The sequence below is a fragment of the Rhea americana genome, unplaced genomic scaffold (assembly GCF_003343005.1).
Source record: "Rhea americana isolate MKP2758 unplaced genomic scaffold, rheAme1 scaffold_100, whole genome shotgun sequence".
Taxonomy (NCBI): Eukaryota; Metazoa; Chordata; class Aves; order Rheiformes; family Rheidae; genus Rhea; species Rhea americana.
In genome coordinates, this window is record NW_028185040.1 from 781,288 (window position 1) to 804,399 (window position 23,112).

Below are 23,112 nucleotides of genomic sequence, written 5' to 3' on the forward strand. Positions count from 1 at the left end.
CTTCAGGAGACTGGGGAACGGGAGGCATTGGTTGGCTGGCAGCGTGTTAATAATGAGTAATGCTCATACTGTTACAAATCTATGGCAAACAAGTGCTTCCTACTTGTTTTTACTTAATGGAAAACACTTGTGAAATTAAGAAGTTCCCAATTGTTCTCCCACGGTTAGCACAGTTCTGCAAGTTGGGTGAAGGAGGGCAAATATATCCTGATGTTTGTCAAATAAATAACTTAGCTCATTATTGTCCCATGTGCTCCTCTGCCTTAAGGAGCTGCTGGGTAGCAAGAGGATGAGAACTGTGATTTTATTTTTTTTTCCCCAGCTCCACAGACCCTGTTCAAAGACATGGAAAGAAACTGCAGAAAATCCAGAATACAAGCCCTGAGCATTAAATACTTCCACTTCAATTGGGAAAAAAAAAAAAAAAAAAGACTTCTACCACTAGCAGTGTAGGATTTATGACACACATAGAGGTGAGCAGAAACAGTTCATGAAATACATTCATTAGCCCACAGACAACCCTCAAATAATACGGCTATCACAAAGATTCTGATGTACTGACGAAGTTTGAACCTGCCAGGTTTCTGACTTCACATTTCTTGCAGGCAGGAACTGTCCCTCCTGTCTCTTAACTCCGCACCTTGGCCTTTATCTTGTGACCGTATGCACCAAAAGGAAGAAGCGAGATCTGTGACCYCTTGGCCAGCAGCAGCTGCTGCGTGGAGTCACCAAGCAGGAGAAAGRGGCTGTGCTAGGGTCATGTTGCCTTGCAGAGCCCAGTGCTTGCAGGGGTGCTGTGGGGAGGCGCACTCAACAGGCGAAGGGGCATCCTGTATCGGGTTAAAAATTCTGATCGGGGAAAACGCTACTAATAGCATTCTGTCATATTTATGATACTAGTTGAACTATTCAAAGGAAATTCACTGTTCTTCGTGGGAGTTTTTACTTTCTACTTTGCATTAGGTCATACGGAAAGTTATACTGAATAATTATTTACTATGAAAAGCCCCAGAGACCAGGATGTCTTGTGAAGATTCTTGAATCACTAGAAAGATTGTCAAGTTGAATTTAAGGTGTCGATATAGAAATACAACACTAGATCCTACTTACTTTCAATAAATACTGTCAGTATTTCTTAAACATTTTTAAAATAAATTGATTGAGGAAAGAATTTGTTCTGCTAATAGTTTATTCTGCTACTCAAAACAACTTCACTAAGCCTAATATTCCAAGAGTATTTCATATGAATTTGAAGTCTTACAATTCAGTTTGTTTTAGAGTCACATTTTCATTCAAAATCTTTCCTGAAGTCAAGACTGGAACGTGGTACTAATCTAATAGAAGGTAATGCACATAGCTGTTGGAATATGTAACACTTATGCTTCATAGTATAACAGTTTTTACAGTACTTAGTACTTTTCTCATAATCATATTTTTGTGAATAACAAGATGGTATTTTAGCAAGCCTCAAAGSACAAGGCTCTTGTGAATGCATGAGAAAAAAATAGAGCAGAAGTGTTTTTTTTTTTTTTAAAAAAAAAAACACTTTCATATGTGCTTGGGTCCCAGAAAGGTTTAAAACTTATTGCTGAGATCTGTAGATTTTGTATTTGTGTATTAGTCTTTATTTTTAATAGCTTGCTTACTATCATAAAATAGTTTCTTTATTGTTTCATATTTTTTTTTCCTAAAAATGGGCCTAGAATTTTTACATACAAAAAAAAATGAGGTGGTAAATACGTATTTATTCTTTCTTTGGAAATTGCAAAAGTTTACCTGAGCTATACAAAAAATGTTTTGAATTTTTTATTTCTCTGCATTCAAAATTTTGCAGAGTCTGCTGCAAGAGGAAAAGCAAAGATCATAGGAATTTTATGGAGCTGGAGATTGACTGAACCTCTCTGCTGTTTTGTGTCCTCTGGTAGCCCTAAGTGATTGGCTCTCACCCTGGCCTCTCACATGACACATCTTATTGTGTGACCAAAATGATAATCACTGTGAAAAGAAAGTGAATCTGGTATTAGTAGTGTCATTTGGGCTGAGAGGAGAGTGGTTGTATTGCATTATGTGGCTGACAATTAAAAGAAATGGCTACAGTTCCCTTTTTACAAAACATAGAATACTTGAAGTTCGAGGAGATCTCTGGAGATCATCTAATCCAACTCCCTTGCTGAAGCAAGGTCACCTGAAGCATGTTGCACAGGATCGTATCCAAGTGGGTTTTGATTATCTCCAGAGAAGAAGACTCCACAACCTTCCTGGGCAATTTATTCCAGTGCTCTGTCACTCTCACGGGAAAGAAGCTCTTCCTTCTATTCAGGTGGAACTTCCTGTGTTTCGGTTTGTGCCTGTTGCCTCTTGTCCTGTTGTTGGGCACCACTGAAAAGAGTCTGGCCTCATCCTCTTGATGCCTTCCCTTAAGGTATTTGTAGACACTGATAAGATCCCCTCTCAGTCTTCTCTTCTCCAGGCTGAAKAGGCCCAGCTGTCACAGCCATTTYGCATAGGGCAGGTGCTCCAGCCCTCTGATCATCTTCGTAGCCCTATGCTGGACTCTCTCCAGTAGCTCCATGTCTCTCTCGTACCAGGGAGCCSAGAACTGGAYRCAGTACTYGAGATGAGGCCTCCCCAGRGCTGAGTAGAGGGGCAGGATCACCTCCCTCCACCTGCCGGCAACACTCTTCCTAATGCACCCCAGGAGACCACTGGCCTTCTTGGCCACAAGGGCACATTGCTGGCTCATGGTCAACTTGTCATCCACCAGCACTCCCAGGTCCTTCTCTGCAGAGCTGCTCTCCAGAAGGTCAGCCCCCAACCTGTACTGATGCAAGGGGTTATTCCTCCCTAGGTGTACTTCCCTGGACTTGCCCTTGTTGAACCTCATGAGGTTCCTCTCCACGCAGCTCTCCAGCCTGTCCAGGTCTCTCTGAATGGCAGCACGGCCTTCTGGTGTATCAGCCACTCCTCCCAGCTTGGTATCATCAACAAACTTGCTGAGGAGGCACTCTGTCCCCTCATCCAGGTCATTGATGAAGAAGTTGAACAGGATGGGAGCCAGTCCTGAGCCCTGGGGGCCTCCACTAGCCACAGGCCTCCAGCTAGGCTCCATGCCACTGATGACAACCCTCTGAGCTCTGCCTTTCAGCCAGTTCTCAATCCACCTCATGTAGCCCACACTTCCTGAGCTTGCCTAGTAGGATGTTATGGGAGACAGTGTCAAAAGCCTTGCTGAAGTCAAGGCAGACAAYGTCTACTGCTCTGCCCTCATCTACCCAGCCAGTCATTCCATCATAGAAGGCTATCAGGTTGGTTAAGCAGGTGAATCTATGCTAGCTACTCCTGATCACCTTCTTCTCCTCCATATACTTGGAGATGATATCCAGATTGAGCTGTTCCATCACCTTTCCAGGGATGGAGGTGAGGCTGACCGGCCTGTAGTTCCCTGGGTCCTCTTTCTTGTCCCTTTTGAAGACTGGAGTGACACTGGTTTTCTTCCAGTCCTCAGGCACCTCTCCTGTTCTCCATAACCTTTCAAAGATGATAGAGAGCAGCCTAGCAATAACATTCGCCAGCTCCATAAGCATTAGTGGGTGCATCCCATCGGCCCCATTGGGGCCCATAGATTTGTGGGTGTCAGATTTGCCTAAATGATCTCTAACTAGATCCTCCTCAACTAAAGGAAAGTCTTCCTTTCTCCAGAGTTTTTCTATTGTCTCCAGGGCCTGGGATTCCTGAGGGCTGCCCTTAGCAGTGAAGACTGAAGCAAAGAAGGCATTCAGTAACTCTGCCTTCTCTGTATCCCTTGTCACCAGGGCACCCATTCCATTCAGCAGCAGGCCCACATTTCCCTAGTCCTCCTCTTGCTGCTGATGTATTTGAAGAAGCCCTTGTTGTCCTTGACATCCCTTGCCAGATTTAATTCTAAATGGGCTAAGGCCTTCCTCATCACATCCCTGCACGTTCTGACAGCATCCCTACATTCCTCCCAAGTGGTCTGTCCCTTCTTCTGCATTCTGTGTACTTCCTTCTAGCAAAACTCAAACAGAAGAAGCTCCTTGCTCATCCATGCAGGTCTTCTGCCCCCTTTGCTTGACTTCTTCCTACCCTGTACACCTCAAGTACTCTACTTTTACATTTATTATCTTTATAGTGTATGCGTTTGTGTGAGACCATGTTTCTGAGTCAGAGTGCAGCAAGGACTGGCTACTCTCTGTGGGCAGGTGAGTTAGGAGCTGTGGGTGGCCCTAGTGTGGGCTGTGCCCTTGCTGATGGTGCGCTGTCCCATGGGAGCTGAGCTGAGTGGGCAGAGCTGAAGGCTGGCGTTGGGGTCTGTCCACAGGCCTGGCCACAGCGAGAGGATGAGCCAGGTCCAGGATCTTGCCCAGAGCAGCTGGTGGCAGGGCTGCAGTATGGATCCCAGGTCCGCCTTGGAGGCAGGGATGGAGACACTGTGATGTACGCATGGGGCCTCCATCCAGGGTAGCAGCTGAGGTTCATCCAGAACCAGGGTCCATGGGCAGGGTGTGGGAGAGGTCCTAGCTGAGGCTGATCAGAGCCATGAAAGCCTGTTAGTGCCCTCAGGGCCTTGATGCTCCCACTTTCAGGTCTCTATACCCTAATGAGCTCTGGGAACATACTTGGAGCTTGCAAATGCTGAAATCTTTGCAGACTTCAATGAACTTTGTCCCCAGAGGAAGATAGGTTTAACTGGCTTTATGATAAGTAAAAAAAAAAAAAAGCATTTATCATCTGGCTGCTAAATTTTGGCCTTGTTAGTGGCATTCTAGTTGATAAATCATTTCTACCAAGCTAAGTTAACCATTAGTCTTAGCTGAGAGCTCCTAGAGGTCAATCGCTATTGACATACTCCACCCTTAAAAAGGTGGAAAGAGATATGCAGCAAGATACTGTGAATCCCAGATGGAGGCGTCCTCTGATTACCCAACTTTAGACACGAGGCTATGCTTTGTGCATTTCTGGGGTCTCCAGGGAATTGTACAGCTCTGTGTCCATTGTCCTTCAGGAGTTTTTATGTAAGGAAAAGGCTCCCAAGCTAAAATGGAAATGTAAGACTGGTTTAAGTGATGTTGCAGTTAGACCAGCTGGTCTAATCTACCACCCTTCTGCCACTGAAAAGAGATGATCGTGGCTGCCTTTTGCACCATTCTTCTTGATTCCTACTGGTGCAAGGAGACTTAAATTTCTACATTGGGGTGAGTATTGCAGAGCCAAATAGGACTTGTGCTTAAAAAAAAAAAAAAAATCCAGGTAACAGTAAGTAGATCCATGTGCTCCAGTCTGAATATTAGCAACATCATAGTCAAATTTTTGGTACCTTCTCTGAGCTCCATCTCAATGGGTCTTTGTGCAAGTGAAATAAATTGGCTGCACCAAGGGAGAGGGTGGGACAATGCAGCAGGGAGGAGAGTGAGGAAGAGTAGAGGACCACTCCCTTTGGAGTCGACTGCTTCTGAAAGCCAAACCTAAAGAAATCCTGGGGTTTTGTTCACTTTTTTTTACCTCATCAAATTTACCTCCTTCACCTTCTGTTCCACAAAGAAAGAAGACAGCCAGTCAGCGTTTTTGCACTAATTCTTTTAACTTGCTTATATTATTACTCTGAAAGGTTGATTCTTCATACTAAGGAGTATTTTATCTGTTCATAGATGGAAAGGGATATTAGTATTATGTTGAAGTGAATACAGCAGCATCCAGCACTCAAAAAAATGGAGATAGGCAGTGCATATGAGAGTAAAATAAATCCTGTATTCCCTTTGCTAGCCTTAGTGGCCTGTTGTCCATTGTCCTTTTGACATAACTGCAGGCATTTACCAAAAAATATGAAAGAACTTCCAAACTGAGAGAGCATAACCAATTTTTTTCTTGGTCAGATCATCTACTTTGCCAAAGGTGTTCAAAGGCTGCATGAAGCAAAAAGAAAATAGTTTCTTCCCACATAATTTTTCAGGCTGTTGGTTCTGTGTGAGCATTTGGTATTAGAATTCTGTTTTTCTAGGCAAGGACAGTTGAAAGAGATTACTCAAAGAGTTTTTCTTCTAAATAGCAATAATATATGCTAAATACTTGTGTCAGTGGAACAACATGAAGATTTTTGTCTAGCTAGTTACCAAGGTAGTTTGGTTCATATCACCTCTCTGAAATGTGTACTTACTTTACTATGAATTCCACTTTCCTCAAGATACAAGTTTATCTGTGGGTATTTGCTATAAATGTACATACAATTAAATTAAAATAGCACTTTTCCTAGTGATGATGGAAAATATCTCTGGTTCTTTGTGTTCCGTGTTAAACTCATCCCCAGAGCCCAGAAGCCAGGAAGAAAATTTCCTTTAGGTAAGATTAGCAAGGACCATTGTTCCTTTTTTTCCTATCTTTTTACTTGTTTTTTTCTTTTTCTTTTCCTTATTGCTCTCTTGAAATGTGGAAAGGAGAATCCTTGCTTAAATCATCTGGGAATTTTCACCTTACACAAGCCAACAGCAAAATTTTACTGGTAGAAGCCCTGTATCTCCTGCTCTTAATCTCTGTCACTCCTCTTCTGGCATATTTGCCACTGAAGGACTGCAGGTGATTTTTGCGTTTGGGATCGTCTAGTGAGTTRTGGTGTGCAGAGTTAGAGGCAGGCRTCTTAAGGACTATATATATATTTACTTTTGCTGCCTATGACTGTGAGGGTTTGGATGGGACAATCCTTTCCACTTCTCATATTCCTATGTAATTATGTTATTCCTTATCACATAATTGACACTGAAACTGATCCTGTGGAAAAAAAAAGTAAAGCATTATTTTGTTAGAGAATGAATTATAACCAAGTTGCACGAAGGAACTACATTGCCTYATTATGCTCATGCATATAACAATGAAACCAAACCAACATCTAAAAACTGAGCTACTCTTTCTCCTCAAATTCTAGTAATACCTGTATGTGTGTCCTGTAGCCTGTTTGTTTTTTCTACCATTCGTAAGCCCTAACTCAAGGAGAACAGTTTTCATGGCTGCAAAGGTACTTAGGTGGTTTAGGTAGCTTTCAGTGGATACCTATTTTGTTCTTGGGCTTTCTGAATGGGCTGCTAACAAGGTGCCATTAAAAAGTAGGTTTATGGAGACTGTTATCCTTTTGACTAGAGATTACCAAACTTTGGTTAGGCAAGTTACTGGGGGATAGACCTAAYTATGTAGTGCACATTGGCAGACCAAAACTAGTCACCTAGACAGCAGCTCTGAAGAAGCCTCTAGAGAGCTACTTACTGTTTCCAACCTGCAAATTAATTACTCAGTCCTATCCTGGTACTTAGCCATTAAGGGAAGGATTCAGCTCCTCTAAGTTATCTGCCTAAAGATCAGTCCTGTAGCCTAAGCTAGTCAGTGAGGTCCTTCTGTTGTCAAGGAAAACAGTCCTGTCAGCRTAGGGTGACCCGGTCTCTGAAGGTACCTTTATCTTGGTTGTTGGTTGTAGAGTAGATCTACCTGATCAGCTTAGATTGGAGGCCTACTTTTCAAGTGTCTAGAATTTAGATAAAATTCATTTTTAGGCTTCTCAGGTTCTGCAACTGTAGTTTGCTACCAGCTCAAGGTCTAAGGATGGGAGCTGCCACTTGCAGTACAGAGATTTARCACAGAGTGGGTTAGTAGGAAGTAAAGGAAGATGTCTGCTAAACAGAATGCTATGATCTGGGTCTTTTATACTAAAGTCATGTGGTGTATTTGAACTAGTTTTGTTGCTGCTGCTGCCTTTTTTTTTTTTAACCAGAGATGTGGATTTATATAATAATAATAAAAAAAATCTAGCTTATAGTACTCAGTACACTCACTTCCCCGTTACTTAAATATTCAGTTTATCTTATTGCTTTAATCTTAAGGCAATAAGACAAATGGAAATCCTCCAAGCATTAGATTTAGACAATGATGGAATTCTAACTATGAAATATATTCTTGTTGAATCTCTGACTTCTGTTTAAAAAAAATCAACCTACACTGTGCATAATTCGAAGGAAGCATGTTCTCTTTCTTGGGTATACTGATGATTAATACAATATATTTATTATTGGAACCAATAATAAATTTTGGGTAATAAATAATAAACCAATTGGGTTTTAACCAATGAGCAGTTTGACCAGAGCAATAGAATTGGTTGGTTTTGAAACATAAGTAAATTTGATACACACATGGTGATGGAAGGTCTCGTACAGGTCACTCATTCCCTGTGGCATGGCTTCTATCACTCCGTTGACTGTACAGGGAAGCCAGAGAGACTGCACATTTTCATTAGGCACTTATGTTATAGGCCTGAACTAGAAATGTGGAAACTTCTCCTCCACCCTTCCCTTTTAGAGTAGTATTTGCTGATTAAATTCTTGCTGGGACAAAGCAGCTATGCACAGTCCTCTTCTCAAGAGATAGGGTAGAACAGTCATCTGTTATGATTCATTTGGTGTATATAAAGGTGTGTGTTTGTGTTGTGTGGGTGTATGTGTTGTGTGTACATTTCAAACCACCCTTCTGCAGGTTAATTTCCATTTATTCATGTGCATCTGTATCAACAATGAAAACAGCCAGTTCTGCAAATAGAATATGGGCTGCATTCATTTAATATCAAGGACATTTTGATCTGGCCAAAAATGCTTGGGTCTAGGAACTGAATATGGCTGTAGCAGGCAGTCTAWTTTTGGATACCTGCTAAGAGAAGTTGGAGTTGTTGCCTGTTTCACTTGCTCAAGCTGGTATGATTGAAGAGGGAATGGCTGACTGGGGAAGGGAGTGGTTTAGCGTACACATAGGGCATTAGATTATCAGTCTATCTGGGCATGTTTTTATTTTTTGATRGTTTGAAGAATGCAGCTCTCCTGACATCTTGAACATTTTACTGATAGCTGCAATCTGGAAATGATAAAGTGTAAAAGTTAGCAAGAAATACCATATACAACATAGTGAAAAGCAGACCTATATGCAACTTATATAATCATGGGGAAAAGCAATGCTCCTGCCTCCTTTGTGAGGGTACATAATTAATATACTGTTCCTGTGTGGAACCACAGTACATTAAAAGCCAAACACTGATAGGAAGTTGGCATTCAGAGCACTGTCTGTTGACTGATAAGAGGTGGTTTAAACAATGCAGCTTTATTTCCTCCCTAAGCTGGAGGGGTAGGAGCAGATCTTGGTCTCAGGAGCTAGGGCAGCTTTGCTGGATCTGGTGGAGCTACACCGATCTGCACCATCAAAAGATCTCCTTCCTTGTTCTGTGTGTTGTAGCGTGCCCTCAGTGTTTTCTCATCATAGATAAAGCATGTCTGTGTGTTCCTTTAGCATAACAAAATGTCTTTAAAAACYAACATTGCAGAAGAGGGAGGAGGGAAGAAAAGAGAAATCCAAAGGAAAAGAACACTGATAATATAATGAGTGACTCAGAAAGCAATAATCACTTTCATGATTTGACTGGCCACAGCCCAAAACTTCAGGGGAAATAACGATTGCCAAGGAATCAGATGGGATGTAACGATTTGCATGTATGCTCTAACTGGTCATTGTTGTTCCACGCTAAGACTTTTCAAGTGTGGTGATGGGAAAGAGCAAAGTCATGTTCAGCAACCAAGTCARTTACAGTGCAGGCGGCAAAAGGAGCAGGAATCTCTTCTCTGTGACAAGATGGAAAGAAGAATTTTTTGGTGAAGGTTTAACTGCCATAGAAGGTTTAATTGTACTGGCCCAGGAATGCTGTGAAAAGCAGAACTCAATCCATCACATTTGTATGGCCAAATAATGGAGGATAAATGTTTGGCAACCTGTTTTTCGCACTGTTACACCAAACTTTATTTTTTGTATAGTGGTGTATATGTATTTTTTTTCAGTTCTGATGTCAGCTGAGCTGCTTTGGAGAATGGCTGCTGTAATACAGAGAATCACATTACACTGGGGAATCATACTTTAGTAGTGTGCAAAATGAGACAAAAAATCAAATTAAAACATGAAGGCAAACTGAAATTGCATCAGCAGCACTGTTTAGGCAAGAGTGGAATTAGAGCATGAAAAATCTTTTGTAATTGAAATTCTAATTTGTTAAAAAACAAATTAGATGATTTCATTTAAAAAGGTGGGATTACACCCACACCCAGGGATGCTTTTGGCTTTCAAAGTGGTAGGGACTGCAAGTCAGTGTGTGACGGAAATGGCAGGGGGAGGTATAAGTATGGGGATCTTTTAATGCTCTTTCTGTTCTCCTTTCTTGCTACAGCCTCCTTTACCACCCTTTAGCTTTGCAAATGTGCAAACTAGATACTCCTTCACCACTTAGTCTTACCCAATTATCAGTTAAAGGTATTTGATAACATAGTTTGTTAAGACTGGATTTTTTCCTGTGCATACCGCAAAAGATGGACCTCACTGCTGTCACCAGACTGCATTTAGTTGGATGAGGATCATGATTTACTGTGTTACTTATCTGTAGGCAATCTGGAGAAAGTATAAGCTGTTGACAGGGGTCCTGCTGCTTAACTTTAGGCTCCTTGCTAAGCTACCTCTGTTCAGACCTTAAATGCCTTCCTTCTCCAAGGGAGAGCGAGACTTCTCCAGGGGACAGTTCAGGTCTAAGGAGCCCAAAATCACTCTTTGGGCTCACCTGATAATTGCAGTGAGAGCCTCAGGGTTCCACACTTAGCTACCTAAAATTAAGTGGTTTAGATTTCCCCTGTACTTCTGAAGAAAATGACACATTTCCTCAGAACTGTAGAGCTGCTTGGAATAGTTAAGGTGAAATCCAAGTCCAAATTAATATTACCACTTTCTTCCTTACCTGTGCCCCAGAATTTATCAAATGCATTTGGATTTATCTGTGGTATGATGTCATTTAAAATGATCCAAAATGAGTGTGCACTAGGAAATAAAAAATAGCATAAACCAAAACAATACTCCAGCATGCTGCAGACTTCCTTTTGTCAGCATTTGGTGAGGGAGAAAATGGTGAAGCTTGAAGTAAATAGAAAGCATCAGAACAGCTGAGCATTGAAAAGTCATTGCATTCTGGCTGTCATGCCTGTCATGCCTAAAAATAACTGAAATGTAGTGGATATTCCTGACAATGACAACGTCTGATAAAATCATAACATGCAGATGAAGTACTTCGAGCAAASAGTAAAACAAAGAAGCTTTCAAAGAAAGATGCTACCTCTCCATAAACAACTTGTGGTATACAACTGCATTGTTGCATTTGAAAAATATATTAAACACCTCAGGGGATTTCAGCTTGATTTCTTCTCTGTGAAGTTGCAAACATTTTTTTAGGAGTTTTACCAGTTCTTGGTGTGTCGTGCTCAGTCACAAAGTACTGAGCTATTCTTTGGGATGTTAACGTTTTTGGCTGACATCAACACCAGTGATGAGAAAGCCCTCTGTAAAACAGACCTGAAAAATATCCACTTGTAAAGTCAAAACCGTGAGAGCTGGAACACCTTATTTCCCCAAGCTTTTGGTGAATTGGAAGTCAGATYTTTTGGGTCTACTTAGTGTTTTTGGTCTACTATCACTGGAATTTGCCATTCCAGTGCTTCCTTGACACTAGAAAGGCAAAACATTGCCTCCTGTGTAACTCATCTTCAGGTTTGTGGCCAGCAGGCATCAGAATTGTTCTTGCTGTCATTAAGTAACAGATTAAAGAGCAACCAAGTAGCTAGAAGGAGATGGGGTCAAAGCAAACAAAAGCAAGAAGTCTTCACACAATATTTAGTTAAGATATGGAGCTCCTTCCCAAAGGATCCTGTAGATGCTGAAGGCTTTTAGGGATTCAAGGTGATTGAAGAGGAATGTTTGGAGGATTTATAAACATTCAGAAAACACATATGGCTCAAAGTACCTGAGCTAGCAGTAGCTGGATATAGTATCACAATAGCCTGCCTTGTTCTTAATCTTTTTCCTTAGTATCTACTTTTATGGGCACTGATGGAGATATCATACTGAGTTTGATATAGGATGCTGGGCTCAATGGACCTTGGATCTGACCCAATGGAGCTGATTTGTATTCTAAATATTCAAAGTCAAATCATCAATTAATTTAGGGTACCTGAGACATTTCTGAAAAGAGAAATTCAGAGATCCTAAGTCTGGCCTCTTTCATGCCATTTCTGTAAACTTCAGCAGCAGTTACTACATATGCACATGGATGCCTAAGCTCTAAATTCATCTCTGTTCTCATGAAACTTGACTGTATCAGGAATTGTGCCAATAGAAGCAAAAGCAAGGAAAATTAGAGGTATGAAGCTCTAGCCCTGCTGAAGTGAGTGGGAGTTTTGTTATTGACTTCAATGGGGCTATAGGATTTTACTTAGTACTTTTATTTTCCCTTTCTCACAGTACAAGAGCCAGGGGATATACAAGTGAAATAACAAGCTGTATCTTAGAGCTGATAGGTGAAGGTAAAAGTATTTGTATATGCAACAGATTTTCAAAATTTATGTTTAGGAAAGGATTTGGATGTGAACTGGAATTGAAAACCTTTCAGTCTTACTGAGACAAAGTTACATAAAGAACATGACTTTTCAGGCTGTAGGGCAGAAATTGACTGCCTGGGGTTAAGAACACACAAATATGCGACACTGTCTTAAGGGTGGTTGCGTTTTTTCCCCAACATCCACTAATGTATATGTTGGAGGATAGCAGACTGGATGGRTTGTTAGTTTAATCAGGGGTGATCTTTTATGAAAATAGGTTTTCTGAAAATACACAAACTCTTCTACACATTGAAAAGTAAAGGGAAAATATTAAAGTAATTGCTGTTTTACATGTTGATAAATTAAATGTTACCATGGATACCCTGGTCTATTTACAGCAATAATAATAAATATTTTCAATTTTTCATCTCAAATGATCCCCAGGTGGTTCACAAACGACATACATGGATTGCACTACATGGCACTGCATTGAAGTTGCAAGAACTGCCTAACAATCTATATTGGTACTGCCTGGCAGTGTAAGGTAGAAAATGTACCGTATCCCAAGTAAATCTGCAGAGATTGTTTAGGAAAGCAGAATGTAAATGGCAGAACTGAAATCTAGCCAAGAGCTTAACAGCCAAATGCAAAGAATCAGATAGGATCAGGCATCAAGTTACCAATACAATTTGGTAATTCTTTGGGCAACCAGATCAAATTTTTACTAGAGCAGGGAAGAAACTGTTTCCACCTTGGAAAACTTGCAGGTCAAAACATGTCCATTTTCTCTGAGGTGAGAGCTTCTGCAGTTCTGAAGGGAGAGAGCATCCCACTTTGAATAGCTGGGTTAGGGCCTTCCCCTCAAATACGGGAGAAACAGCTTCTAGGCTTATTTTTGAGTTCTCCCTGCTTTTCCTGTGGGAATTGCTCCACTTTGACCTAAATAAGCTTATGAAATTATTACAATTGTTTCAATAAATATTAGTCGGCGCTTGAACAAACTGATCTTCATAAGATATTCCAGGTGTGTACAGCTACTGAGTGACAGGGTCCCTTTCTCTCTGGTAATATGTACAAAGTGGCAGATGTCCCAGTGAAGGACAGGAGGAATGATCCACGTAAGCAGTAGTTTAGTGACCAGGGCATTCAACTGAAAAGAGAAACGCAAATGTGAGTCTCCCGCTTCCTACATGAGTACCTGGTCTACCAAGATGGGGAGCAAGCAAGAGCATGACTGCCTGTCACCTAGACCTGAGAAAACAATTTTAACTGTAACTTCATGATCACTGGTATTTTCCACATATTTTTGATGAACTAGCATTTTCTTATTTAAGAGAAACCATGCCAAAAAAAAAGCAACAGTTTCAACATTCATTTTTCCTTTAGATAACGTTTAGGTTTGTGCTCTCTAKATATAGTATGAGTAATTCTCTATGCTTTTGCTTTCTTAGGCAGAGCATGAGTGCTTATGTAGATGTGTGACCTATATAACCAGTGACAGAGAAAATGATTCCTTGGAAACACACTTTACACTCGGTCTGTAAAGGAGAGGCAGCTAAATGATGGACTCTAGTAAACTGTGTCTGAAAACTTTCTTACAGTGGCTACAGTCATAGCGGCAGCATTTTTAAAATGCTGATTTTTGTGCTTACCCTTCTGAGGTCAAAAAAATAATTGCAGGTAATGGAAGTGTTGAGTACTAAGTGGAAGTGCTAAAAACTTATTACTGCTTCAACTTCAATCTTGAAAGGCCAAGAAACCTGTAAGACTAGGTCCTTTCTGTAAAAACACCTGTGTAGAAAAACAGCCTTTTCCTTGATGAATTTGCAGTCCAAGAAGACAAGCAAAATTAAATTTCCAGAAATTTGTGTTATYCTAACAAGCTGAGAAAAGTGTAGGCACAATTATTTGCCCCTCAAAAATTTYATGCCTGAGAGTGGAGGCTTGCCTAATGTTGGACTGAAAACTTGTATGAGTAATGAACATCCAAATTCATGAAAACATTTGTTATTAAAAACAAGTATATTTTAGTATAGGTGCTTCACTGGGCTAAAACTAAGCATGACTTAGATTAACTGTACTGGAGCTTACTAATGGCTTCATCCACCCTTTGAGGAGAGGAGGTTAAAGAGTGCAATATTTCTATCCGACTTAAGCTTTTGTCAAGCAACCAAGGTAGGGTGGAGGTTTGTACCTTAAACACAGACCACATTTGCTGTTATTTTGTAAACTTTTTGGTGTGTGTTGCAGCAAACTGTCTCAGTTATTATTTTGAATTGAACCTTCCTGCAACAAGTTTCAACTCAATGTTTCCATGAGTTTTATACCCAGAACAATGCAAAGCTTGGTGAATTTAACTGCAATTTATTTTTATGCCTTGGAACCTAAGAAAATGGAGCACTTTGGTAGCATGTTTCTATATTAACCCACATCATAGGAAAAAAAGAATAGGATTTGCTCAGGTTTATGTGAACTGGAATCATTAAAACAGTGACAGCACTTTCTTGGGTACCTATTTGCAAAACTTTGACTTGTTGCTAACGTTTTGGGGAAGCTGTCAGCCTGTAGTCTCCTAATTTTGTCTGCTCATAGAATGAGGCTAATTGTCCTCCTTTCTCAGCAGAGTGTTACAGCACTCTGAATCACATTTTTAAAGATTCTTGGGGAGAAATTGCAAAGAGGAATTTACAAACCCTATGATGAACCACCAGGAGGAGGAAGAGCTTGGAAGACTTTTGTTGTGTGTGCATGTGCATTTTGCTTAGTTTATCATTGTTATGGTTAAATTACTTTTGTTATTTTCCTGCAGTCACTTATGTTCTTACTTAGTGGTAATCTTTTGTATTTGAGTGTCAATCATGTTTCCAGAGCCTTACAGTTAGTACAAGAAGTAGATGATTGATGGTGTACTGTAATCTTGGGCTGATTCATTGTATGTGGAACGATTAAACCACGCTGCTCATATTCCAGGGGCTGAAATGTGAGCACAATTTGCTGCAAGTCAGAAGTCCCTGTGAGCCAGGGGAGCTACAGAAGTGGGGACTGAAGGAGTACAAGGAGTGTCAGTGGGTGGATCGTAGCAAAATCTAATCCTTCATCTTATTTTTTTTTTTGTAATTGTATCCTGAACTCCTATACAGAGATTTGCCAGATAAAAGTGGCTTATTGACTTGGTTAACCTTACACGAATTGACTGCTGGTTTAGACAGCAACTGGTTAGAGCCCCTGGCAGAGTCGGAGGAGGCATGCCGGTGCCAGGAGCGTGCCAGTGAGAGCGTCGGGGGGAGGAGAGTGTTGCCGGCTGCGTGCCTCGCGGGGTCGGCTCCCCGCGCGGGGAGATGTGTGAAGTTGGCTGTGCGTGCTGTCACAGGCACATCGGCAAGGGCGGCTAGGAGCTAGCTCGAGCGCTCTGCCTCCGTGGCGGGAGAGAAACGCTGCTGCTGAAAGGACAAGCTGGCAGGATCATGACAGAGCCAAGCAGCAGAAAGGAAGGATTTAAAAAATGCCGGAGTGCCACTTTCAGCATTGATGGCTATAGCTTTACAATTGGTGAGCCTGTTCTAATTCCTCTTGTTTTCCTTCTTTCTCTCTCTTCTCCCTTTTTCCCTCTTTTCTGTGCAGCTCAGTAAGTACAGAAAATGAACACTTTACAACTGCCTTTTGTCCATGTATACCTTTAAAATGTATAGATGATTTAAAATGCATAGGTGKTTTGGGTTTGTTTTTTTGTTCTTTATTTTCTTTTGTTGAAGAAACTTGTCTTTGATATGCAGCCACTCTAAATCCTTTCTCTGGGATTTGGCATGGGCTCACTGAGATGTTTGCAGAAGTTTTGTTTTGGAGCCTTATCTCAGGAAAGCCTGTGCTCCGGGGTTGCATGTTTCCAACTTGCTAGCTGTATTTCCTTCCGATGAGTCCAGTAAYATAACCCTTGGGAGCCTTGTTTTATTTTCTATATTTCTTTGCTCACTTAGTAAGGTTTTCCAAATTCTGTAACCTTTTGCCATTTCCTAGTTTGTCTAAAAATGGATACAATCTCTCTTGTTGCTTCTGTCTTTTACAAAAAGCAAAATTGCTGGGGCAGAGAAGGATGTGAGGAGAGGTTTGGAATTTAAGGATTTTCCTTCCCTGTTGTAGCTGTGTTTGAAGAGTGCAGTTTATTCTTTGTATTCATCGTCTGGGGATGGGGGGGAAAGTGAAGCTTCTCAAAGCGACAGGTGTGTGCGTAATTTTCAAAGAAGACATTTGCTGGGCAAAAGTTAAGATCTGAGGACTGCTTAAGTAGGCTGCTCTGTTAAACTATGTATTTCTCCRCACTACATAATGTAAATCCCTATAGATATTAAAAATAAAACAAGCTTTCATGCTGTTTGGATTTTTAGTTAAAATTCAAGTTAAGAAATGTGTATAATTTATGTGGAAGAAAAGTCCCCACAAATTCCCCTTAAATACCCTTTAGATTATAGAGATTCTACTTTCTTGCAGTTGTGAAATCAGGGAAGTTTTTCTTGATTTGTATTAGTGTAACTGGATCACAGTTTCATCTAATAATGTTGGAGGCAAGCTTTTTATTGGTGTGGGAGGAGATACCTGTTTTATCTATTTCCCTGCTTTGTGGAAAATCTGTTTTGCAATCACTAAACTTGCTGGAAAAAAAACGGAGGTGAAAATATGTTTCACCAAAATATTTTCAAGGCACCATCTGTTAATGTGTGTGCAGCATTTTAAAGGTGAAACTAACAGGCAAATACTACCTTTCTTTCTTTCTTTCTTTCTTTAATGGGAAGATCCCTCCACAGTTTAAGTTAAAACAAACTCACTTTTGAGCTCCCTACCTTAACCTCTGCCCCTGCTCACCCCAAAGCATTTCTAATAACATTATTTCATCAGTTTTGCAGTCTGAGGGATAAACATTTCTTTTGAGCTTAGGAAAGAAAGAGCATTATCTAAAGACGCTGAACATTTATGACTGTGCCTAATTATCTTGTTTGTACGTGCTTAGGACCAACAGGACTGCTGTATTTATGGCCTTGCTGTCTTTATTACTACTCTTGCTTCCAAAACAATTGGACTAGATTTTGCATCATATCACTTAGGTTTAGAAATCCAGATGCTTTTACTTTTTAGGACAGTTGTTGCCTGATAGTTCACATGCTATTTTCTTATGTTTGATGCAACCAATGTATTGATTATGTGACTTGTGCATTATATAACATTTGTTTTTATGTCTGGGCAAATGTGCATTGGATTGACTCACATAACCGTGAAAACTTTGCAAACAYGCTATCTAGTATTACCCGCACAGTGTGGTGGGCAGACCTGAAAGATTCATGTATTTGGTAATATCTATATTGAAGAAAATGACTGTATCTGAAAGATCTCACATCAATGTTAGTGTTATGGATGGACTTAATTTTTTTTCCATCAGAAGAGGCTTTTGCATACGTGTCTAGTTTCAGGTTCTGCAAATTTTTGAGAAGTTCTTGAAGTGCTGAGTTGCTGCATCTGCTACTGACGTCTGTCGGAGCTGGGAAAAAGATTAATATTCTTGAACAGAGCAGAGTAATATCAGGTTGAGACAAATGCATTCTTGTTTGTGTATAAAAGAAAATGTTTTGAATGGAACACCTTCTATGCTTCTAAGTGATAAGGACGGTCTTCATAATGTTTTGAAAAATGATCATTTACAACTGAACTTCCTGAAAACGTTCATGAAAGACCTGGGCCTAAAACCAAACATGAAAGTACATGGGAATGGCAGAATGGCAGTATGTGGGAATGCTGCCAAAGAGCAGCAACTGCTCTGTGTTGAGCTGGAGCCTGTGATTATGTCGTCTCATGGCTCCAGAGCTGGTCAGCATCCGTTCACACCACAGTACGCAGCTTCTGGACTACTCTAATTTTCACCCCGGTAACTTACAGCTCTGGTAGCCAGACAGCCCAGAGCCATGAGACCTCAGCACTTCCCAGCTGAGGATTGCTGCAAGCAATCTGGCCTCAGGAAAATGTATGCCAACCCCTGACAGCTTTCTTCCACACAGAGTGTAACAAGTTAGTTACGTATCCCTTCCTCTGCCTTCTGAGAGAGACCATCAGGAGGACTGAGGTGTAGTGCTCTACACCAGCTGAGGTTTTCCCGTGTAGTTTCTGATACTGCGCTCATGGCCTCTGTGTTGGCAGCATGGTGCAAAGGGGCTATAGTGGAGCGATAGAGTGAGCCGCTTGGTGGGACCATTTGGGAGAGGAAGCTTGCCATTTAGCTTGCCCTAGAAAGTCCAGCGTATCTCAGAAGAAGGCCTAGAGGTCTTCATTTGCCTCGTCTCTGTAAGCAAATTTCAGTCTATGAAGCTTTTGTATGTTACAAGTTATTGTGTTTGAGTTCTAGTTTAACTCTTCTAAATTTTCCTCTACTAAAAATAAAAATGTAGCAAAGTGCCAGCTGAGTTTAAAGGAAGAGAAATCAAGAAGTAAGGCCTGTTTTTTGTCTTGCACCTTGTCTTATCACTTCTGTGTCAATGAAATACTATTAAATCAGAATGCCACCGTGTTACTGACACTACCAGTAAAATTGACTTGCTAAAGGTGCAAGACAGAAACATGCATGGTCTTTAAACCTGAAAAAATGGTAAACACAAACATTAACAAGAGGATATTTTCTTTCTGAATTTATCACTTTCCTATGACTAAGAGCTAACTGCATTAAAGCTCCCACTCTCTGCTTTTCATACCCAGAAGCACCTGGCAACACTGTTTTAAGTGTCCCATCCAAATGTATCTAATAGATTTATTTTTATAGGTTAGAATAAATTGAAGTGATGGGACATTCTGCTGCAAATTAAATGTTATTGAAGGGGGAAAGTGGAACTGAAATACTTTAGTTGTATCTAAATCTTGCAGGAAAATTTTGGAAGAAGTACCCTTTCTCCATCTTGTGTGTAAAACTCTTCCTCAGAGTACTGTGGAATATCTGAGTTCTGCTCAGTGGCCCTTTCAGGCTCTATTTCGAAGTAGTAGCTACCGTGGATTTTCTGTTATTGTCACTTGGAAGGTTGTCCATTAGGAACTCCATGTTCAATTTAAGTGGGGTATATAGGTCATACTTTTGTTTTGTAAAGATTCTTAAATAATAGACCATGCAAGAAGGTAGAAAGGTAAGAGCAGCTTCATTTTTCATATTTATTTCAGCCAGAGAAATGTATATATTATAGAAACTATTAATTACTTCACTGCTTTATTCTTGTGTACTGATCCAGATTTGTTGGAATTTGTCATTCTTCTGAGGGCGACTGCGCCTTCGCAAACCCACAAGAGAGGCGGGCTTTTGCAGAAGACCCCGCAGCCTACGCATAGGCACATACGCAGTACATTTTCATGGAGATTTGCTTTAACTTTGCCCTTAGTTTCTTATAATAAAAAATGTCATTTAACTGAAAGCATGTTGTAATTATAGGGTGCTGAAAAAACTCTCACTAATTTTGTATGTGCGTCACTCATGGCCTTCCTTCAAAGGAGGCCCAGGAGAAATGTCTGTTTATGGGGTCAGTCCAGCTCCCAGGTCTCTACCTGGAAACTAATGATGAGAACCATGGCAGAGAGGTGTAGGGGAATGCATAACAGTGCTTTTCTCTAACGCTTTTCAGTCTCTCCAAACCAGGACTTTGAAATGCTTCAGGATGCATCCTGTAAAGCAAGATGGTAAAGACTCTCAAGAGACCATCTAGTCTGTGCCTTGAAAAGAACTAACTCCATCTAAATCTGGCATGAAATTCTTCTTGCATCTACCTTGTTCTGCAAGTAAACAAATTCAGTCGATATATATCGCCAAAATATATCACCTACTAAATTTAGAGGACTTTTTAAAGCCTCTCCCTGTTTTTGTTCACAAGCTCAGTATGATGTATTTGTTATGACATTAGAACCAAAAGATATTTGTTTGCCAGTGTTTTTTGTTTGTTTTTGCCTGATAGAGCTTGCTGTGAGAATACTCTCCAGTGGGAGCTGATAGGGAGCATTAATGATTTCTATGTAAAAGATAGAGTATTTTGTCATCTGAAATGTAGGAACTAGGAAGTCTAAGCTTATTAATATAATACAAACACTTAATGTGCAATAGGACATGAAATCTTGTCAGTTCTATTCATTATTTTAACATAGCCTGATGTAGTTTTAATATACTATAAAGAAAAGTAATCTGCTCCAACAATCCTCCCCTCAAAGAAAAAAAAAACACTTACAGCTATCAGCAGATAGATTGTGAAATAAAATTCTAAAACTATATGAGTTTTTCTGCTCCCCTCATTACAAGATTGTATTTTAGCTTTGAACCACTCTGGTGTTTGCCCCTGCTGTGCCTGAAAATTCAGCTCAAAGGAGGCTGGAGAGTTGGCATGCCTTTGGTAAGGTACCAGCCTGGCCCTTTGTAGGGTGCAGACTCTGCTTTGACACAGTAATGGGCAATATGAGTTCCTGCCTAATTYATTCGCTCTTTTGCGTATCTTGTTTTATGAAGAGGTGCAGGTGGTGATTTCAGTGGCATCTGTGGGGTCTCAACAYTGCACAGGCATCCTCAATATTTTGGAATGCTCTGCTGCAAGCTAAGAAGCTCTCTCTGAAAGGACTGCAGTGTTAGTTCTTGYGTGGCAAAATGCCTAGCAATATTTTCATGGAGTTTTGCCCATTTATCTCTCTGGATGATCTATCTTATCACTGCTGCCTGCTGTTTACAGCTGTGCTCTGCTGTATGTATCCTGGCATCCAGAAACAGAGTGTTTGGGGCCGACCTCTTCTCTGTTAGAATCACTTYGAGTGAGAGATTACTATGCAGGGCTTCATGTCAAACTCATCAGTAACTGACACTGGACCAGATTCACATTGCAGATCCCCATGGCAGAGTTGCATCAAAAATACTATTTTCTTTCCTTCTTTTGATTTCATTTCTTGGACAAGCTATGAATGGTAAAACCTTTGCAGCAAGTTTTGACCTGAATTGAATGGTCATCACTATCCTCCACAGTTGTTTTGCATACAGGAAAAATAATCTCCAGAGCTGTTGATGAGAATGAGAGATGTTAACAGATAAAACCATTAGCATCGCACTCAAGAAGTATCCTCCTAATTAGTTCACATGACTTTTCCTGAAGGTAGTTGAATTACACGTGTCCAGGTCTTGGAGCTCAATCTGTCACCTCTGATCCTAATTTCAGGACTACTGTCAGGAAAGAGTCTGAGCCCCCCACAGTCTTTTGGGAATAAAATTCATTAATGKGAGGTAGCTCTGAAGTGACACGGTGGCCCATGAGCCCAGTTACAAGGGAGACAAGGTGGAGGCAAGCCCTTACAYGTGGCTGGAGGGGAGGGCTCCTGTTTCCCTTCCTCCAGATCTCGCATCTGCTCTGTTGGTTTCAAGGGGAGGGAGTGCACTTGGGTCCTGTTCTACAGACTACAAATGACACTTGCTGTCTACCAGGAGGGTCCCGCTCTTAGAGGGTTTGTGAAATGGCATCTTACCGGCCTTTGTTTTCTTTCTGGTCTTTGCCCAGATTGTCCTGCTTCTGGTACCTCCTGGATTGAAGCAGCCYAGTGCTTCAGCAAGATCAATTACAAGTTTTGGATTTCCAGGATACCCAAAGTTCAAAACAAACAAACAAACAGGTGTAAATCTACATTTCTTCTCTACATTTGAGCCCGGTTTTAGGCAGGCAGCCAGGGCCATTTCTGCTGGGGAGCAGCCTGCTCTCATTCACAGCCCCAGGCAACTCGCTCTCCCATGCTGAAAGCCAAAGGTCTGCATCCCTTCTGCTTGTATTGGCTGATATGAGGACCAGAGTCTAGGGGCTTGCAAACCTAATTACCTCTTGGGGATTGCATTTCTGCTGCAAACTTTCTATTTTAAACCCYTGTGCTCTACTAATTGGCCTGTTTTTCCTGATGTGGTGTAAATGCAAGCTCATCTTCYGCAGTTTTGTAGCTGTGCATGAGTAGTAAAGTAAAAGGCTACTGCTCTTATCCTGCTCTTATTTGTATCAGTGTAAATCAAGGCAAAGGATGGGATCCTGAGCAGAAATAAATCTGCATCACTCCACTGCAGCTGGGAGAACTGCTATGATTAATATGATGCATATTAATGAGCAAAGGATCTGTCCTGTACTCTAGGTGTACGCTGCTGTAGGTTAGAGAAGAAGCTGACCTATGCACAAGGTAAATCACACAGCTTTTCCATGGCTTGTTTCCAGGACTCGATAAAGATTATGCTGATATGTTTTTCCTCACAGCTTTTCTCTGTCTGGTGGCAGAGACTGTATATAACACTCCTACTGAAACTTGACCCTCGATTTCTAATAGCTACAGGCTTGAAATTTTCAGGATTGGGAACTTAGCCCTCATTATTACTTCCATAGCCTTGTAATATGGCTGTTTTCAAAGTTGGAGGCATGAGGAGGGGAAAGTCGTAGTAATTACTGAACAGATGCACTTAATGAGGTCTCTACTGGATTCCCAGCTGGCAAGTCGAGCCGTGTACTGGGACAAAGCAGTTGCAGACGCTCGGATCGTTATGTGACATCACATCTTCGCCCTTGTTGTCATAGCAGCTGTAATCTTCCCACCGAAAATTTCCCTCAGGAAGACTGCAAACATCATCTTTCTCCATTAAGTGGAAGTACATGGTGCTCAG

General features: G+C 41.0%; 1 protein-coding gene across 4 annotated transcripts in view; it reads left to right on the top strand.

The window, feature by feature from the left end:
- Window positions 1-15,889: 15,889 nt before the first annotated feature.
- PDE1C (phosphodiesterase 1C) overlaps window positions 15,890-23,112 on the top strand; it is a 359,821-nt gene continuing 352,598 nt past the window's right edge. For all 4 annotated transcript variants that reach the window (XM_085303991.1, XM_085303982.1, XM_085304009.1 and 1 more), the window contains exon 1: window positions 15,890-15,989. In XM_085303991.1, the coding sequence (XP_085160117.1) occupies window positions 15,905-15,989 (85 nt within the window). In that variant the 5' untranslated portion in view covers window positions 15,890-15,904. The remainder of the gene's footprint in view (window positions 15,990-23,112) is intronic.